Source organism: Rhopilema esculentum, chromosome 6 (assembly GCF_057945365.1).
Source record: "Rhopilema esculentum isolate cy_ngs chromosome 6, ASM5794536v1, whole genome shotgun sequence".
NCBI lineage: Eukaryota > Metazoa > Cnidaria > Scyphozoa > Rhizostomeae > Rhizostomatidae > Rhopilema > Rhopilema esculentum.
Genome location: NC_142820.1, coordinates 7,411,416 through 7,427,386, shown reverse-complemented (window position 1 = coordinate 7,427,386; position 15,971 = coordinate 7,411,416). Strand labels below are relative to the sequence as shown.

The following is a 15,971-nucleotide window of genomic DNA, read 5'->3' as shown; positions in this document are numbered from 1 at the left end:
AAGCTGATTTTGGTGTGAAGCAATAACATTATTTTCCATGTACAATTATCACCTTGTCAGTAATTTTGTAGATTACCGTCCTTTTTTCTTAATATTGTCTACAATCCTATAAAATCTTTTTTTTAATATGCAGCGAGAAAGGTATTTCCAACAGATTTGACTTATCAAATCTTCGAAAACATTTTGCCATCAAATCGAGGAAGCCTATTTTATAGTCCATAATATTAAACAGCTAAAAACTTGGTTTATCGATTAGAAATTTGTATCCCGTCAAAAGCTTTTGTGAACTTTTTGTACCTTGACCAGATCGTTGCATTAGATTTCGTGACAGTGTAGCTTTTTAAAAGTTTTTACTAGTAACACTTGATTATAGGTTTTTTGTTAATTTAACATACGTAAAACTTCTAATTTCAAAACTTTGAAATTAAGTTTCAAGCCAAAGTGTTCAATATCAACGGTTAATTAAATGACAGTTCTTGGGAGACAAGAAGTGTTTCCTAAGAAATAAAATGCTTCTCGCAGAAAAAGGGCGCGGTCAAAAAGGGCCTGGTCCCAGACCCCCTTTTGTCCCTCCCACTTATCCCGGGCTGGAGCCGCCACTGTGTTTAAGTGCCAAACATTGTTTAGAACATCGCTCTTTTTGGGCATATTTTCGACGTCACTATGATTACAAGGAGCTGTATCGCCGAGGAGAAATTTGAAAACAATTTGTAAAGATATCAATCAAATTCTCTTTTCAAAATATTATCTTGGCAAATATGGAGTTTTCTTGCAAAAAGAAATGATAGATGAGCAGTGAAAACCTCTTAACAGAGAAGGAACCGAGAGAAAATGATGAATACAGTCAACACATCTTTTTATCAAAACACATGATTTCTTTAAGACAATACTTCTGGCTATAAGTAAACTATTTGCAAGCACGAACATGTTAACAAAAAACTCAGTTTTCAGCGTTAAAATATGAAGCAACAATCTTAATGAAATATCAATATCAATTCACGTAAACATAATATCAATTTGAATATTAGATGACTTATCTCATTATTTGTAATTTTTGGCAGAGAAACATATTGCTTTTGGCTTTTTTCACCAAGAAATATCTGGACAACACAATAATTTCTGCGCAAGGTTTGTCGAGCAAATCTTATTGCATGGTCAAACATAATTCAGATAACTCAGCAATAATTACAGGAGTAGATAATCGCAAAAATGAAATTATTATCATATGGGTGTTCTAAGATCTTGCCTGGTAGCTGCAAACAACAATACAAGTTAACCATATTTAGACTTTCTAAACACTAACCATATTTAGACTTAGACAAAATAAACTCTCTAAACACTAGTTTGTCTTCTGCAAACCATCGAATTGAGATGCCTTCTCATTTTACGGTTAGATAATAACAGTATCATTGAATTGATGCTCGATTCTGACAAAGCAATCTGAAATAGCCAAGCGTAGATAAGTGATTTGTGTCTGTCTTCTTCGTCAGCATTTGTAGCTTTGGCTTTATAGTAGAAGAAAAAGTTGTATGAAACGAAAGGCAGATAACAAATCATTATAGAGACCACTATAGCAAAAATCCCTTTGAGAAGCTGCAGATCAGCACGATGTTGATTTGGGAATTGAAAAGTCACCACGTGATTTCGAAAAGCCAAGAATATCTTTGCGTAAAAGACAAGGATCATTGCAACGATAATGAAATATAGAATCGTTAAAACAGTAACAACGTAGAAAATTGTTCCATGCCTTGAACCAAAAAAGAACATAAAACCAGATACAATGCTTGTACAGATGTTTCCTAATATCATGCAAAGCGACTTTTTCTTTGTCATATGGGCATTGTAAAAATCCAAATACTTTGTGTGAAGATATCGATCAAAAGCAATCATGACCAGCGAGATGGCAGAGAACTGACCAAAGACAACGTAACACACTTTGTATGCCGTGTGGAGTTCTTCGGTAATTTCTGATTCAAGAAGGTGAGCTAAAAAATGCGTTGACAGCAAGGATTGCACACAGATTCCGATTATAAAGTCAGATATCGCCAAACTTAAGATGAAATGGTAAGCGATATTTCGCAAAAGACCAAGTTTCAGAATTGTGCGGCACAGAATGTTATTCAGTGCTATATTGATTATTGACAAGACTGTATTGGAAACCAGTAAGACGATCATACCAGATCTAGAGAGACTCTTCATAACTGTTTTTCCATAAAGTACAACTTTTACCCTGCAAAGCAGAATTTTCGTCTGTTACTTTTCTGACAACCATCCAACTTCTACAAAAAGTTACAAAGCTTTTCACCTGTCTAAACAAAATAAATTGTTAAATGATAAGCTCAATTTTATTCAGCTGTCAAGAAACTTTTCGAATATAGAAGTGTTTGCTTGTCTCTAAAGGCAATTGAAAGAGCTGCTCCAATATAGGTTTTTGATATTATCTTATGATAAAGGTATTAAAGCATAAAATGTCTCTCCTCCGTCATAGTATCATCTCAAACCCAGCCTTTCAGTCGTGTTTGAATCAGTTCCGTGTGAAGAGATAGCTTTACTTACTCCCTCACACAGCTGAAAATAACGAAAGTGAAATAAAACTATATCGCTATCGCTCCCGAGGGGCAAATCACTGCTTAAAATCATGTACGCTTTAAAGAATAATCACACTTTAATCAAAAATTAATCACATTAAAAGAAAAATCAAATTAATCACGGAGTATAACATTAATCACAAAAGTTACTCAAAACAAATATTACAATCCTTGCCCACTTTTATCCGGATATGTTATTAAAAAATTCAATATTTAGAATTTCCCTTTCATGTTTTTCCAATCTTTTCATGAACACGTTTGAAAATCTGCAAACACACGCTCGGGAACAACAAGCTTTTATAAGTACCTTGCAACGGAGCAAAAAAATTAAGGCCTAGTTATGACGCCGGGGTCACTGAAACAACCATAGCTGTTTTTGTTGCCCAAATGCCGCTGAAGTTGATCTGACCGAAAACCACGCCTGATAGCAGTCATTTTCACCCATTGCTATAGGGGCAGATCCAGACAGTTCCGGATTTCGCAGTTGCAACTGTTACATTTATGGGAGATGATTCATGTCAGATTCTTGTCATTTCCACAGATAAAGTTTGATAATCAAGTTCTGGAACTTGTAATTTTTTAGATCGGTGAAAGTTTCAGGAATGGCAGTTTAATTTCTCAATACCGACATCACTTTCGAGGGCAGAGAACAGAGCACATGCATTTGTCTTAATGTCTTTCACAAGGTGTTCAACAACTGTTCAACGTTTTTTCATTCCAGGCTATTTGGCTCCATGTTGCTAATGCTATTGTTCAGGAAAGATAGCTTTTTTGACGCATATTCAAATTTTTATGACAAAAGTAGCAGCCCACAGAACAGAAAACATGCATTTGCCTTAATTTCTCATTCAAAGTGATCAACAACTTTTCACTGTTTTTAATCCAAGGCTTTTTGCATTCATGTTACTAATGCTACTGTACAGAAAAAATAGCTTTCTTGAAGCATATTCAAATTCTTATGACAAAAATAGCAGTCCACAGAACAGAAACATGGATTTGCCTTAATGTCTTTTGCAAGGTGATCAACAGCTGTTCAATGTTTTTCCTCCGTTGTTGATGTTATTAAACTTTTGTACCTTTTTCGTTGTAAGTCTACAACGGTCAAATTTTTTCTGGATCCATTCCTGTGCTGAGCTGCTAATTTTTCTTTCTCAACTTCATACAGTATGTTGCAAACCCGTTGACGACGTTTATTGAGCATGACATTGTTTAAGAGCACTTTTGAATCTATGATTTAATTTCTAAAGAATAAAAAATTAGTAGAAAATTAATCACTTTTATCACTAAAAAATCAAATTAATCACACACAAAATTGATTTAATCACAAATTAATCACTTGTGATTGTTAATCTCGTACATCATTTTCAAGAGTGATTTGCCCCGCGATTGCTCCTGATCAAGGAAATTAACCAGATCAGGTTTTTGATGGCATTAATTGAATCAGCCAGAATTATCGATTGTCCTATTTCTTGGCCGACTTTTCTTGACTAGTTCTTACTCTGAGGTCAAGAATAGGCAGGGATTGAAATAAGCAGGGTAATTATACAATAAACAAATCGATACCTATACAACAGCGAGCTAGACAGACTTCGGCTAGACCAACCCAAAGAACAGCTTGCAGTGAATGCAGAGCCGCGAGGTTTTATCTTTTGGAAAAAATGATGAGAAAATGTTTGGAAAAGACATTAGTGTTAGGAGTGGGAAAGGGGGAGAGTCATTCAAATATACTTATGATAGGGATGCTCAGGCTGTAGTACAAACCATCCTCTCAAAAGTATTTTCTGGCAAAACATTTTGATCCAAGAAAGTAATTTTTATCGCCATGCACAAGAAATTTTGCAACTTTTCTTTATTTGATATTCGAGACCCAAAAAGCAATTCTTAATTTCATGAAGTCAGTAAAGTAACTTTACAAATGACTGACCCAAAGAAATAATTTTTTTCTCAAATTCTAGGCTCAAAAAAGGACCAGCAGCCCAATTCAAGACTTAAATTTTCGAACAAGATCAAGCTTTTGATCTTTCTACCTATCAACAGGGGCGTTGTGGCCGGGGGGCAGGGAGGGCCGTGGCTCCCTCTGCTTTCAAAATTTGATGGATTTTTGGAAAAAATCATTGTTTTGTCGGAAAATTCCCAGACTTGAGCAGTGGGTGATTCTCAGATATTTCGCAACATAAATTACTTGTACTACAGTACTAATCGTTATTGCGAGGGGCAATTCACTTTTGTAAAGAAAATACTATATTTCCGTAAACCAAAATGATTTTTCAGGATTTACAGACTTCTACTATAGAGTGATTTGCTGCTCGGATTTTGTCAGATAAAATCCGAATCTTCAAGGGCAAAATTTGGTTATAGAAATTGGTCAATATTGGAAATATATATCTTTATTTAATATTGAAGACCGGGACAGTGCCAATATTGTGCCTATCACCACATTTGGAAATTTTGCTAATATAGGTAGAATGATTATGAATATTAGTGGTGTATGCCTATGCCTCTCCCTTTCCCTACGTTTCAAAAAGTCCCAAAAAGAATTTTACCACACACCATTTTGACAAGCATTTTGAACCACCCTCGTTTGACCAAGAGACCTGGGTCGAATGTTATTGAGATTTGTGTTTTCCCTCCAAAAACCAAAATGGAGAAGTGAAGCATTGGCAAGTATTGTTGAAATGAAGCATGAAGGTAGCAAGTAGATTTTAAGACAAGAGAATGGAGGCACTTTATTCACCAAGAGCACAAAAGGATGATCAAGGAAGTGGCTATGTAGGCTTTTTGCAGGACCAAGGTGAGGAGCGTTCGCCGTTAATAGCAAACAGACTAAAGTTTAGGTTAGGCCTTCCTTCTATACGTTACGGTAGCATAGAAGACATACCACTGCAAGATATCCAGAAGTTGATAGGGTTTAAGAGTTTCATTTTATTGGATGCTTCATGGTTTATCATAAAAGTATTAAGTTCTTAAATATATCAACCAGCACTGGTGCACTTGCCAGAGGTCAGAGAATTTTGTCGACGAACTGTGAAAATTAATCGACCTCATCAGCTCAGGCGCTGTTACATCTATCAGTGTTGCTCCGGAAACTGTCCAATAGTGTCCTGAAAAGTAAAAGCGTATTATTTTTCAGTCAGACGACTCAATGCGGTTTTGAAAGAGTATCAAAGAAGGTACCCTCCAATAAAAGAACCAACATATGAAGTAAGTTACATATTATGCCATCAACTTTCTATGAAAGTTTTAGCTCCAAAAGATCGTACCAAATCCAAAATGATTGAATGGAAATCTTGAATTCCGTGTAGCACTAATAATGTCTCAACGCATTTTGCTGGCCACTTAAATTTCCCATTGGATGGACTATACAGTAGATCCATTGTAACCTATCAAATCAGCTAATTCTCAATGTTTTCTTAAAATGAAACATGCTGCAAAGCCTACAGTTAACTCTGAACGGTTGACTGACAGGATGTAGTGGTTTTAACTTCCAACAAACTTCAAAAGCTCCACAAATGAAGAAGATCAATTGACAGCCAGCAGACAAGCTAACATATTCAAGCAAGATAATTTGATTCTTTGCTTCATTGTAACCATGTTACTGTTCACATCTTTCAATAACAAAAATATTGGGTTGGAGGACCAGTTCGAGTTTTAATTGCTTTCTTGTTTTTTTTAAATTCTTTTTTCTTTTGAAAGGATAATGATTCGCTACCTCCTTGGCTGGAAGACCCAAGGTTTGTTCCTTAAGAATTTTATAAGAACTGTTTTGCTTTTCTTATCTTAAGGTTTACATTATGCAAACAAGAATGTAAAATAGCTTTTGCCATGATCCATCATTTTGAGGGTAATGATTAGTTTCGTTTTGTTTTCTTGCTTTTCAGTATTATCTCACCACTGTTGCTTGAGTATGATGGTAACATAAAAGCATTGAAAGACCAAGTTCAATTCTACAAGGTAAAAAAAGTCATATTTACTTACGAAAAACAGAATATAAGATCTTTTCTGATATAATTTGCAAGTTATATGTTTTTGTTACTGATTAAGTTATGCTGAATTTAAAAAATGTAGAAGAGAAACAGGGTACTTTTTGCATGAACATTACATGCAAAGTAAAAGGACCTGGTACTGAAGATTTGACGTCCTATTAAACCATTAGCTTGTCATTACATTTATTGCAGAAAGAACAGGATGCACTAAAGGAAAAGACTGATAAGATTGTAGAGGAAAACAACCGGTTTGTGAAAATTTCCTTTTCTTCAAACCTTTTTTTCAGAATACTTGGTTACATATATACATTGTCTATGCACAATATACTTCTTCTTTTATCTATATGTGTTTATCTAATTATGCATCCAGCTATTTGATTAGAAAATAGTTACAATAAAAGGCTTTATGGCAGGTCTTTCTATAGCATTAAATAAAATCAAGAACACATAAAAAACTTGTGTCTGTTTATATTAATGTTTAGTGAATTACTACTGATGTTCTACTGAGAAAATGGCTGTTTGTGTTCATTTTAGACTTCATGAAGAATTAAGAAGAAGCATCGAAAACCAGCTTGAGGCACTGCAGCAAGTTGAGGGCATGTCTGGAGTCAACCAAGATGTCATTGAAAATATGCAGCATCAGTTAAAAACTATAAGTCTAGTGAGGATTCTTCTTTATTTATTTAAACAGTGCATTTTACAGGCTCTGTTGTCATCTGTTAATAATGTTCTGAATGCTTTTTTTTCATTTCTGATCATGAGTAAAGTATATGCTCAGATTTTTATGCTTAATTTAGGTTTTCAATATTTTTGCTGTTCTGTGAATTGTAAATGCCCCATAGTTGATAAATGCTAAATTTACTTTTTTGAATAAAATTTTATCTTTGTTTTTATAAGGATTGATTTGTACCAGTAAATTTTTATGAATAAATTTAATTGGCACCAGAAAATACTTTTAAGTATCCTAAAGTATATTGCATTGTTGAAAATATGCTTTTTAAATGATTTTGAACTCATATTAATTCTCAATATCCCAGGAAAAGGATAACTTCAAAAATCTTTGGGAGAAAGTAACAAGAGAACTCAACAACTTGCAAGACAATATAAGGGTTAGATTTTTTTCATTTTGCTACTAATTGATTTACATTTAAGTGTTGTTACATGTTCAAGAATATTGGAACAGCGATTTACTGCTTATCAGGTAAATCTCACATTTACAAACCTGGTAATATGAAATTTGGCGGCGTGCTGGTATTCGCACGCCTTGAAAAGTTTAGGCGTGCGATGGGATGCCATGATGTGCAATCCATAAAATGGAGACCTTACGATTTTTATGAAGACCTGATGTCATTTGTGTATTAGAAGGTGTGTTTGAAAAAGTGTATGTGGTTTTCATAAAGCCAAAAAGTTTTTATGGAATTTTAGAAGAATTTCTTGAAAACAAAATAATTCAACAAAAGGATACAAGTTTTTTAGGCCCTGTTGCCATTACTCTGTTTCCGTATGAGAACGGATTCGAGTGAATCTGTTTTAGAATTTGAGTTCCATTAATACGCTAAAAAACGGTGTCATTTTATACCAAACCGAAGTTATTCAAAAACACTGTTCAAAGTGGAGTCCGAAAACGGAATAATTTGGATACACGTTGTTTTATTGGGATCAGCGAAGAAAGAGGCATTCGAAAACGGAGTCATCCAATCTCAGTTTCAAAAAGAGCTCGAGCAAAGGAAATGAACCTAGAAAGGCAATTTTCCTACTCACTTTCACAAATAGCATGGTTTTTTGAGTCTGACAGTATTAAACTGGCTGGAAAGAGATATTGGCATAGGTTTGCCTTATTCTTGACATTGACTTGGAGATTATTATTTTGGACAATTGTATAGGGTAGATTATCAGCAAATAGTCAACTAATTTGTGAATGATTTAACATTGTTGCAAGCAAAACTCTCACTTTTTATATGATTTTCCAACCATTTTTTAATTTATTTCAATTTTAAACTTTTTATACATTTTCTAAAAGGATAAGTCACAAGAGATTGCTATGAAAAATGCTGACATTGGAGCTTTGCAGGTAGGAGTTTGTTCATTTATGGTGGTTGGGACAAGATTTTGGTGCATGTTGCACAGTTTTGTGCTATCTAATAAATATATCTGTGAAGCGGGTAAAATATTATCTCTTTAATTTTCAATTTTGTGTTTGAGGATAATCTGGAAATGCTAGAATTTGATGTTAAATTGGGATGAAGGGGTGAAAAAACATTTTAAAAAAAATGGAAGTTAGTGGATTAAATAAGTCATAGCTTTGGACTTAAAATAATGTTTTGCCTATTCAGGCAGACGAAAGACTACAACCAAGTAAGTCTCCAACCTATCTATCAAGCATTTGGTCTAGAGTTTCAATATAGACTTATTAAAATATGGCCATAAATTTGTCATAATGTTTCAAAATTTTGTTTGACCTCCTGAAATTTTATGTATTATTGCTAATTTGCAGATTTAGGTTAGCCATATGCTTAAATTTATAGTTTGAAAATGAATCAAATTATAACAAAAAACAATCAAACAAAACTGAAAAATGGAAGGGTGTTATTTTGCTGAAAAACGTTTGATTTGCATTTTCATTTTAACAGGATGATTTAAGAAAGGCAAGAAAATATGCAGAAGACCTCCAAAGAGACAAGCATAAGATCAAAATTGTGAGTGAGTTGGAATCTTTTTTCACTTCATCATGGTTTCTTTATAATTTCTTTACAATTCCTTAGAATCTTTTACCTTTTACCTGACAGCAAATTATTTATTTCACCCTTTTATTTTTCAGTATCCTTTTTTCTTGCGTTTTAATAAAAAAAGGTTTCTATATTGTGTGACAGTTATTCCTTTTGTCCCCACAGGATGCAGTTTGGTTCTTAGCAACTGGCCAAACTTTGAAAATCTATAGCTACTGTGTTGACATTATAGTGCCCTTCGATTCTTTTAAGCAAAGCATAAAATTTTACTTTTATAGGAACAAGAGCAATTTTTGCAAACAGCTGAAACCCAAGATAAAGAAATAGATGTTATTAGAGCTGAACTACGGTAGGAGAAAAACTTTAAATGAATTTCAAATTGCTTTGCCCTTAAACAGATCAAGAAATCTTTTGCTTCGCTCTTTTGATTGATATCTGCAGTTCATAAGTATTGAAATTTGATAGAAGAATTTTTTCTTTACATCACCCAGATATGGTTAAGTGGTCTTTTCTTTACTCATTGAAATGAACCTCTAAAAAAAGCACTGTGTTGCAATTTCTAATTTTTTTTCTTTTCTTACTTTATATTATTATATGCCCTTTTTCTTGTAGATTTGTATTTTATCATTGTTGAAAAAGGAATTCTTGTCATTTGAATTTTTTTTTTAATTTAACAATTACGTTCTTCTGAATTGATTTTTCTAGATTTTTTTATCTAACCTCGAACTTTACTCATTGAAATGAACCTCTAAACAAAGCTCTGTGTTGCAATTTCTAAATTTTTTATCTAGATATTTTTATCTAACCTCGAGATTTCCTTTCCATATGTTATGCTTTCATTGCTTCTTTAGTTCTTTGAATGTATTCCGACACAATATTTATCTGACTTTTCTCCTTTCTCGTTTCTGAAAAAATTCTTTCCTTTCGTTTTTCGCAAAAAATCATAGATAACGATAGGAAATCTGTATGCTAGAGACCCAGTTTAGAAATTTAGAATTGGCTTACTTTTTGCGAACATTTTGTGTCAGATTCAATTTTCATTCAATGTATTATTGCCCGGTAATATAAGATATAGATCCGGTAATCTACCTCTAGTGGAGAGTTTTGCCAAGTAGGCCCTTGCTAAAGAAATCAACCATCAACATTAAACAACATTGTTAGGTAAACACATGTTGTTTGCTTGCTGTTAAGGTCAAATTCCACGCAATTGCTGTTCCAGCTATTCAATAATAAGTCATTTGCTTGCAGGCGTTCGAAGACAGAATTGAAGACTTTCAAACTCAGAAATGAAGAGCTAACCAAGCACCTAGACAACTTAAAATCGCAAATGAAGCTACTAGTGAGTATGTTTAAGACACAGAGAAATCAGCTTGAGTTACCAGTTGTAAACTCAGTTACCATCAGAAACTGATGGTCGCTATAAAAATAGATCAAAAAATGCTTCAAAGTATTTTCCTCTTTTCGCTGCTAAAGAAAGGTTTATTTTTCGTGTTCTTCAATTTGCTCATCATTCATTAGGCATCTTTTACATGCTTTCCTATCTCTTGCATTTTCAATTTTTCTCACCATTTTACCGAAATATCATATAATTTGATATGGTTCTGAATGGTTCGCGACCAGCGTATTTTTTTTTATGTAAAGGCTGTTATAGCTTTCGCTGATAAACAGTATTAAGCAGGTTCTGCTAGAATATCATCCCGTTCTGCTATCTCCAACATTACTATTCCGGTTATTGTTTTCAGGACAAGGATACCCAGAAGGCGATTGGGTTCGAGAAAACATCAGAAAGTACCATTCGACAGTTGCAAAATGCCATTGTAGAACTAGAGTCTCGGTAATTTTGACAATGTGTTATTTTTATGAATGCTTATGAAGGATTTCGCTAGAAAATGCGGCCAATTCTTCACATACAGTAATTTTTTTCAAATCAAAAATACCTAAAATGTATTCGATATGTTTTGAAATAAGTTTACTACTGATCATAATTTTTAGAAAATTTTCCTGATCACAAAATGTTTGTTTTTTGTTGTTGAAATGTCAGGAAAAAAAGAGAGAAAAAGAGTATGGAAGTCAGCATTCAGTGTAGTTCGTTGGTTTGAATATGACAATTAGCATTTGCATTTCTGGAACTGGTATTATTTCTAGCATGTTTTCAGAACATTAACCCTGAAACTGATAACCAATCTAGAAATTAAGCGACATTTTAGCGTCACATTTTGACTTCTAACAATTGTAGAATTGATGTCACAAAGGATACTTCTGTATGCTATCAAAATTTTAATCTTTTTTCGCATACTTAATAACAGTATAAACCATTCGATTGTATTTAGAGACGAAAGAATTTCAATCTCTATTGATTGGCTTGCATTTCGATTAGTAGCTTGAACATCATGCTTTCTGTATACAACCGTATGTAGCATAATTTTCTTGTTGCTTTATCATTCTCAACAGTTGCAGTGCAATGTTGAAAGAAATTGGCAAGCTAAGGGGCGAAAAAGGAGACTTGGAGGAGAGCATTTTATCCTTGCAAAAGAAGAAGTATGTTTTTTATCTATACCTTTAAAAGAGCCTCGCAATTAGGAGCAATGTTTCAAATATTTTGAAAAGCATACACAGGTTTTTTTAAGGATTCACTCTCCCCCTATAGACAGAGTGATTCTCGATTTTTGCCATTTTACCTTTCTTTGAAGTACTTTTTGGCTCATAGATTTAACTATCTCTGAATCAAGGTAAAAAAATACAACATAAGGCATTTACCGTTTAATTCCGGTTTGCCGTTAGAAATATCATAAATTTTCCCATTTTTAACTCAATGATACTGCTCCGTTTAGTCCCGGCTCTTTGCTAGATTGAGACAAATTAAACAAATTTGCAAAGCTTTATTTATGAACAAAATGCGTAGACAGATTCGTTTCATCGTGAGTACTCGTTTAGCTAGTCTTCAAACGAAGACTGTCTTGATGGTATGAGTAGAAATGGAGGTGGTGATTCCATGGCTTTTGTGGCATAGAAATTTTTAATTTTCCTTTTTTTTCTTTAAATTTCTTATAACTTTCAAACTAGCTCTTCGCAATGCTTGCAATAGAAATTTTATTTAAATAGATAAATTTTTAGCCAGAATTGACTATGGACTGAAATTTTCGTGATGTTAGCCAGTGTTATGCTTGTTTGCGATCATTAGAGGCTGACAACACAAGGAAACAATTTGAAACTTCTTTTTTATTCACATTCAACACTACCGTTTAATGACACCCGTCCTCTATCCTTTATGCCTGCAATCATTTTACGATAATGCCGTTACCTGAATCTTGTTTCATTTTGATTTGAGAAAACTTTCCTTCCTTGACTTCCCCTGCTTAGCCCAAGCTGTATGGTTTAGCATTCGACAATTTATACAAATTTAACTATCCTGAATTTTCGAATCACAGTACATTAACTTCTTTGCCAGAATTTGCATTGTATGATCACGACTCGTTTTTTTAGTGGGCCAAGATGTCTTTGGGTTTTAAGCTTTGAGTTTAGGGCTTCGAGTTTTTTTAAATAATGACACAGAGTTATTCTGTTATCCTGCAATTCGTATCTGCTTTTGCAAATTTCTTTACGAGATTATACACATTTGCTGAAACGCTAAAATTCGTTTTCAATTTTCTTAGTGCTGAACTTGAAGATAGAGAGTACCAAGCCACCCTTCATGTTCGTGACAGCGTCCAGCTGGTGGAAAATGCTCTCCTTGAGAAAGAGCAGGTACGTAGAGCTATCAATGTGAATTCAACCCTCTGAAAGTTTTATTCCATATCTCGATAAACAGTTGATTCTCTTCGTGGCCCAGGCTAAACAGAAAGGTTACAATAGGTGCACTTCTTAAAAAGTTTGGGTGCTTAATCGAGTATGTGGTGTACAAGGAACTGTTCTTGATCCGTGGGCTCCAGGCCCAATCGTAAATTTGTCATTAAGAAAAAAGTTGATGTTGGCCGTGAAGAGCGGTTGTTTATAGCGACAGGTTAACTCCGGGCTTCATTCGGTTCTTTTTTCAAAAGCCTTAGGGCAGACATGAATTCTGATGAATGACCCGAGAATTTCCTTGTCGTACGTGGCCATAGAGTTGTATAGTTTGAGTTTATGTACCAGTATTTGTCTGGGCTACTGCCAGCTCGTATGCTAAAAGGCCTTTTAGGAAAGCGTATCGTTTTCTCTAACCGAAATCGCCAAACTTAATGACACCAAGATGAGAGACTAGGACAGCCATGCTCTGCCGTTATTCTTTTCATGTAGAGACAGAAACTACAGACCATCAGGTCTACCTTGGTTCGGGTCTTTTTCGGCTGACCGCTACTTTTTGGCGGCAATTTGCTCTTCGCAGCCCCCCTTATTGTTTGTCCAAGTTGTGTTTCATTAGCCATTAAGCTATTATTTTTAAAGCTAGTTGTCATTTTTTCTGTTAGGTTAACCCTTACTGCATTCGGCATTTTGTTTTCCATCGGTATAGTCTTGAACGATGTTAGATTTTTCCGTTCAAGTATTACTCTCTCGTCCTTTCTTGGTAGCTGAGTATGTTTAGCCCACCTAACGTTTATGTTATCAGCGACCAGACCGTCCTTCATTGTGACATTTTGTAATCGTAAATGTTCAACGAAAAATTCATTTTCAGGAGCTTCAATCGCTATCAGCTTTGAAGCGTATGCGCACAGTAATGCTAAGCATAATTTGTGAATGCTTTGTAGCAAAGTGTTATTTTTATGCGTTTGAATATCCAGTTGGCTCTGAAATATCAAATCATAGCCAAGCTTCTTGAGAAATTTGAACTCATTTTCATCCTTTCGCATACACGAGATGAAAATAGTCTTTGATCCGTTGAACAAGCCATTAACCTGCAACCTCATTTGCAATTCAGTTCTATCCAGACTTCCATTTTTGGAAAGAGGTCCTGATAAAATGGCGTTATACCTGTGGCCTAAATGCCTCATCAACTTGGCTAGTAGCCTGTTGATTCTCTTAGAGAACTGAACATGGAATATCAATATTTCTTGTACCGTTTTAGTACGTTTTTTGTCAAAGAACCTCATGTCTTTAGTGCTAAGGGTATCACCTTCAAAGAACAGCAAGTCTTCGTCTCTTTCATAAAGCTCTGTCAATATCGATCTTATTATTGGTTTCACCTTCATTGGGGGTCCCCAACGGTTCCCGTATTGGATTGTCCCAGGGCACATCAAGTCAACTTCGTGGTCATCAAGACGCACTGGAAATGCAGTAAACCGTTGGGATTTAAGCAGCCGCCATATTTGTATATCCTCAACAGCAGGAATAAAGTCCACCCAAAAGCCTAAGCGGCGATCGTGGCAAATATTATACACATTAGTTGATGCATGAAGCTTTTCAATGTCCTTGATAGTTACTTCTTTCAGTGAGGCGACTCTGGATAATAGATTAAAGTTGATAATCTGTGATATTGGAAAATGTTTATTAGAATCTATTGTGACGTTTTGCTTTAAACTCCTGGCTGGAATCAGAGGTGGAACAAGTAATGTTCTTTCCAAAAGATAAGCAAATACCACTGCATTCTCAAACTGAAGCAACTGCTTAGGCCAGCTGACAGGAGCCGGTCTGTATGCAATGAATTTCTCAATAGTGTTTATCTTAGGAAAAAGAAAACCGTCGTCTTCGGGATGAAATCTCCAGGGCACCTTGATTTTGACATCTTTTACTTTTTTCGTAGGTTTTTCCTCAGCAAAATTTCTCAAATTGTCTCGATTACTCGTTGATCCCATTTGTGTTTTTTGGATCTTCCAAAATGGGCCGTGTTGGGTGTGCAAGATGATAAATGTGATCAGTGTCACTAGAATTGTCCCGTTGAGAAATTTCAGCAAAGTCCGCTTGACTCTACGCCAGTTTATACTCCTCTTCATGACCCCAACTTCAAATTTTTCTTGTAAATGAAGTTCGTCGCTCATTATGACTGAGTAATTTCAAAACTGTCAAATACCTGTGTATGGCTCCAACGTCTAGTCGAATCTATTCATTTGCTTGAAATCAGCTTTTCCGAAGTTTTAAAGGAGAATTAATGGAAGATTGAATCGAAAGACACGTTGTTTGTGATCAAAATAGAGCCGGGATGCCACCGGTTGGCTACTATATAATTTTGCTGGTCAACGTTGACCGTGCTGGTGCTCTCTTTTTCAACAAAATACTTGCTGTTTCTCTTCGCATACGTCAACACTACCTTTTTGGAAAAGAAACACAGTATAAAGCATAAAATACCACCCGTAGTTGCTGTATTCTGGGTTATCACATTCATTTTTTGCGACTATAAATTATCGAGAGAAAAAGTCATTTCGTGAATTCGTTTCTCCTATTAAGCTCTAAAAACCTGTTGAGCGATGAACACCAAGAACGGAGACATTCGAATACACTAACAACAGCAACAACATGGGTGCTTTCTATCCCGCCAATTTTCGAACATTTCAAAATTGCAATTCACAAATGACATAAGCTTTTTAAATACAATTAATCAAAAATTTAACCTTTGCAGAGTTTGGTAGCAATTGCCTCAGTTTCAAGTTGTGGCTTCTTTTTAAAAATGAGGCTGCAAACAGTATTTTTGTTGAAACAGTGTGAACACTTTTCGTATTCAAGCGTGAAGCGTGTTCATTGCAAAACGAATCATTGCGAACGGACAT

General features: G+C 34.8%; 2 protein-coding genes across 2 annotated transcripts in view; one reads left to right on the top strand and one right to left on the bottom strand.

Moving 5' to 3' along the window:
* Nucleotides 1-5,201: 5,201 nt before the first annotated feature.
* LOC135686335 (sodium channel and clathrin linker 1) overlaps nt 5,202-15,971 on the top strand; it is a 29,359-nt gene continuing 18,589 nt past the window's right edge. Inside the window, exons 1-14 of the mRNA XM_065202540.2 lie at nt 5,202-5,379; nt 5,719-5,789; nt 6,282-6,319; nt 6,467-6,539; nt 6,764-6,819; nt 7,106-7,232; nt 7,609-7,680; nt 8,592-8,642; nt 9,202-9,267; nt 9,576-9,646; nt 10,546-10,636; nt 11,040-11,131; nt 11,749-11,835; nt 12,951-13,041. Of these exons, the coding sequence (XP_065058612.2) occupies nt 5,304-5,379; nt 5,719-5,789; nt 6,282-6,319; nt 6,467-6,539; nt 6,764-6,819; nt 7,106-7,232; nt 7,609-7,680; nt 8,592-8,642; nt 9,202-9,267; nt 9,576-9,646; nt 10,546-10,636; nt 11,040-11,131; nt 11,749-11,835; nt 12,951-13,041 (1,062 nt within the window). The 5' untranslated portion in view covers nt 5,202-5,303. The remainder of the gene's footprint in view (nt 5,380-5,718; nt 5,790-6,281; nt 6,320-6,466; nt 6,540-6,763; nt 6,820-7,105; nt 7,233-7,608; nt 7,681-8,591; nt 8,643-9,201; nt 9,268-9,575; nt 9,647-10,545; nt 10,637-11,039; nt 11,132-11,748; nt 11,836-12,950; nt 13,042-15,971) is intronic.
* LOC135686336 (uncharacterized) lies at nt 13,036-15,651 on the bottom strand. The gene has a single exon (XM_065202542.2). The coding sequence runs from the start codon at nt 15,243-15,245 to the stop codon at nt 13,509-13,511; it is 1,737 nt and encodes a 578-aa protein (XP_065058614.2). The 5' UTR covers nt 15,246-15,651; the 3' UTR covers nt 13,036-13,508.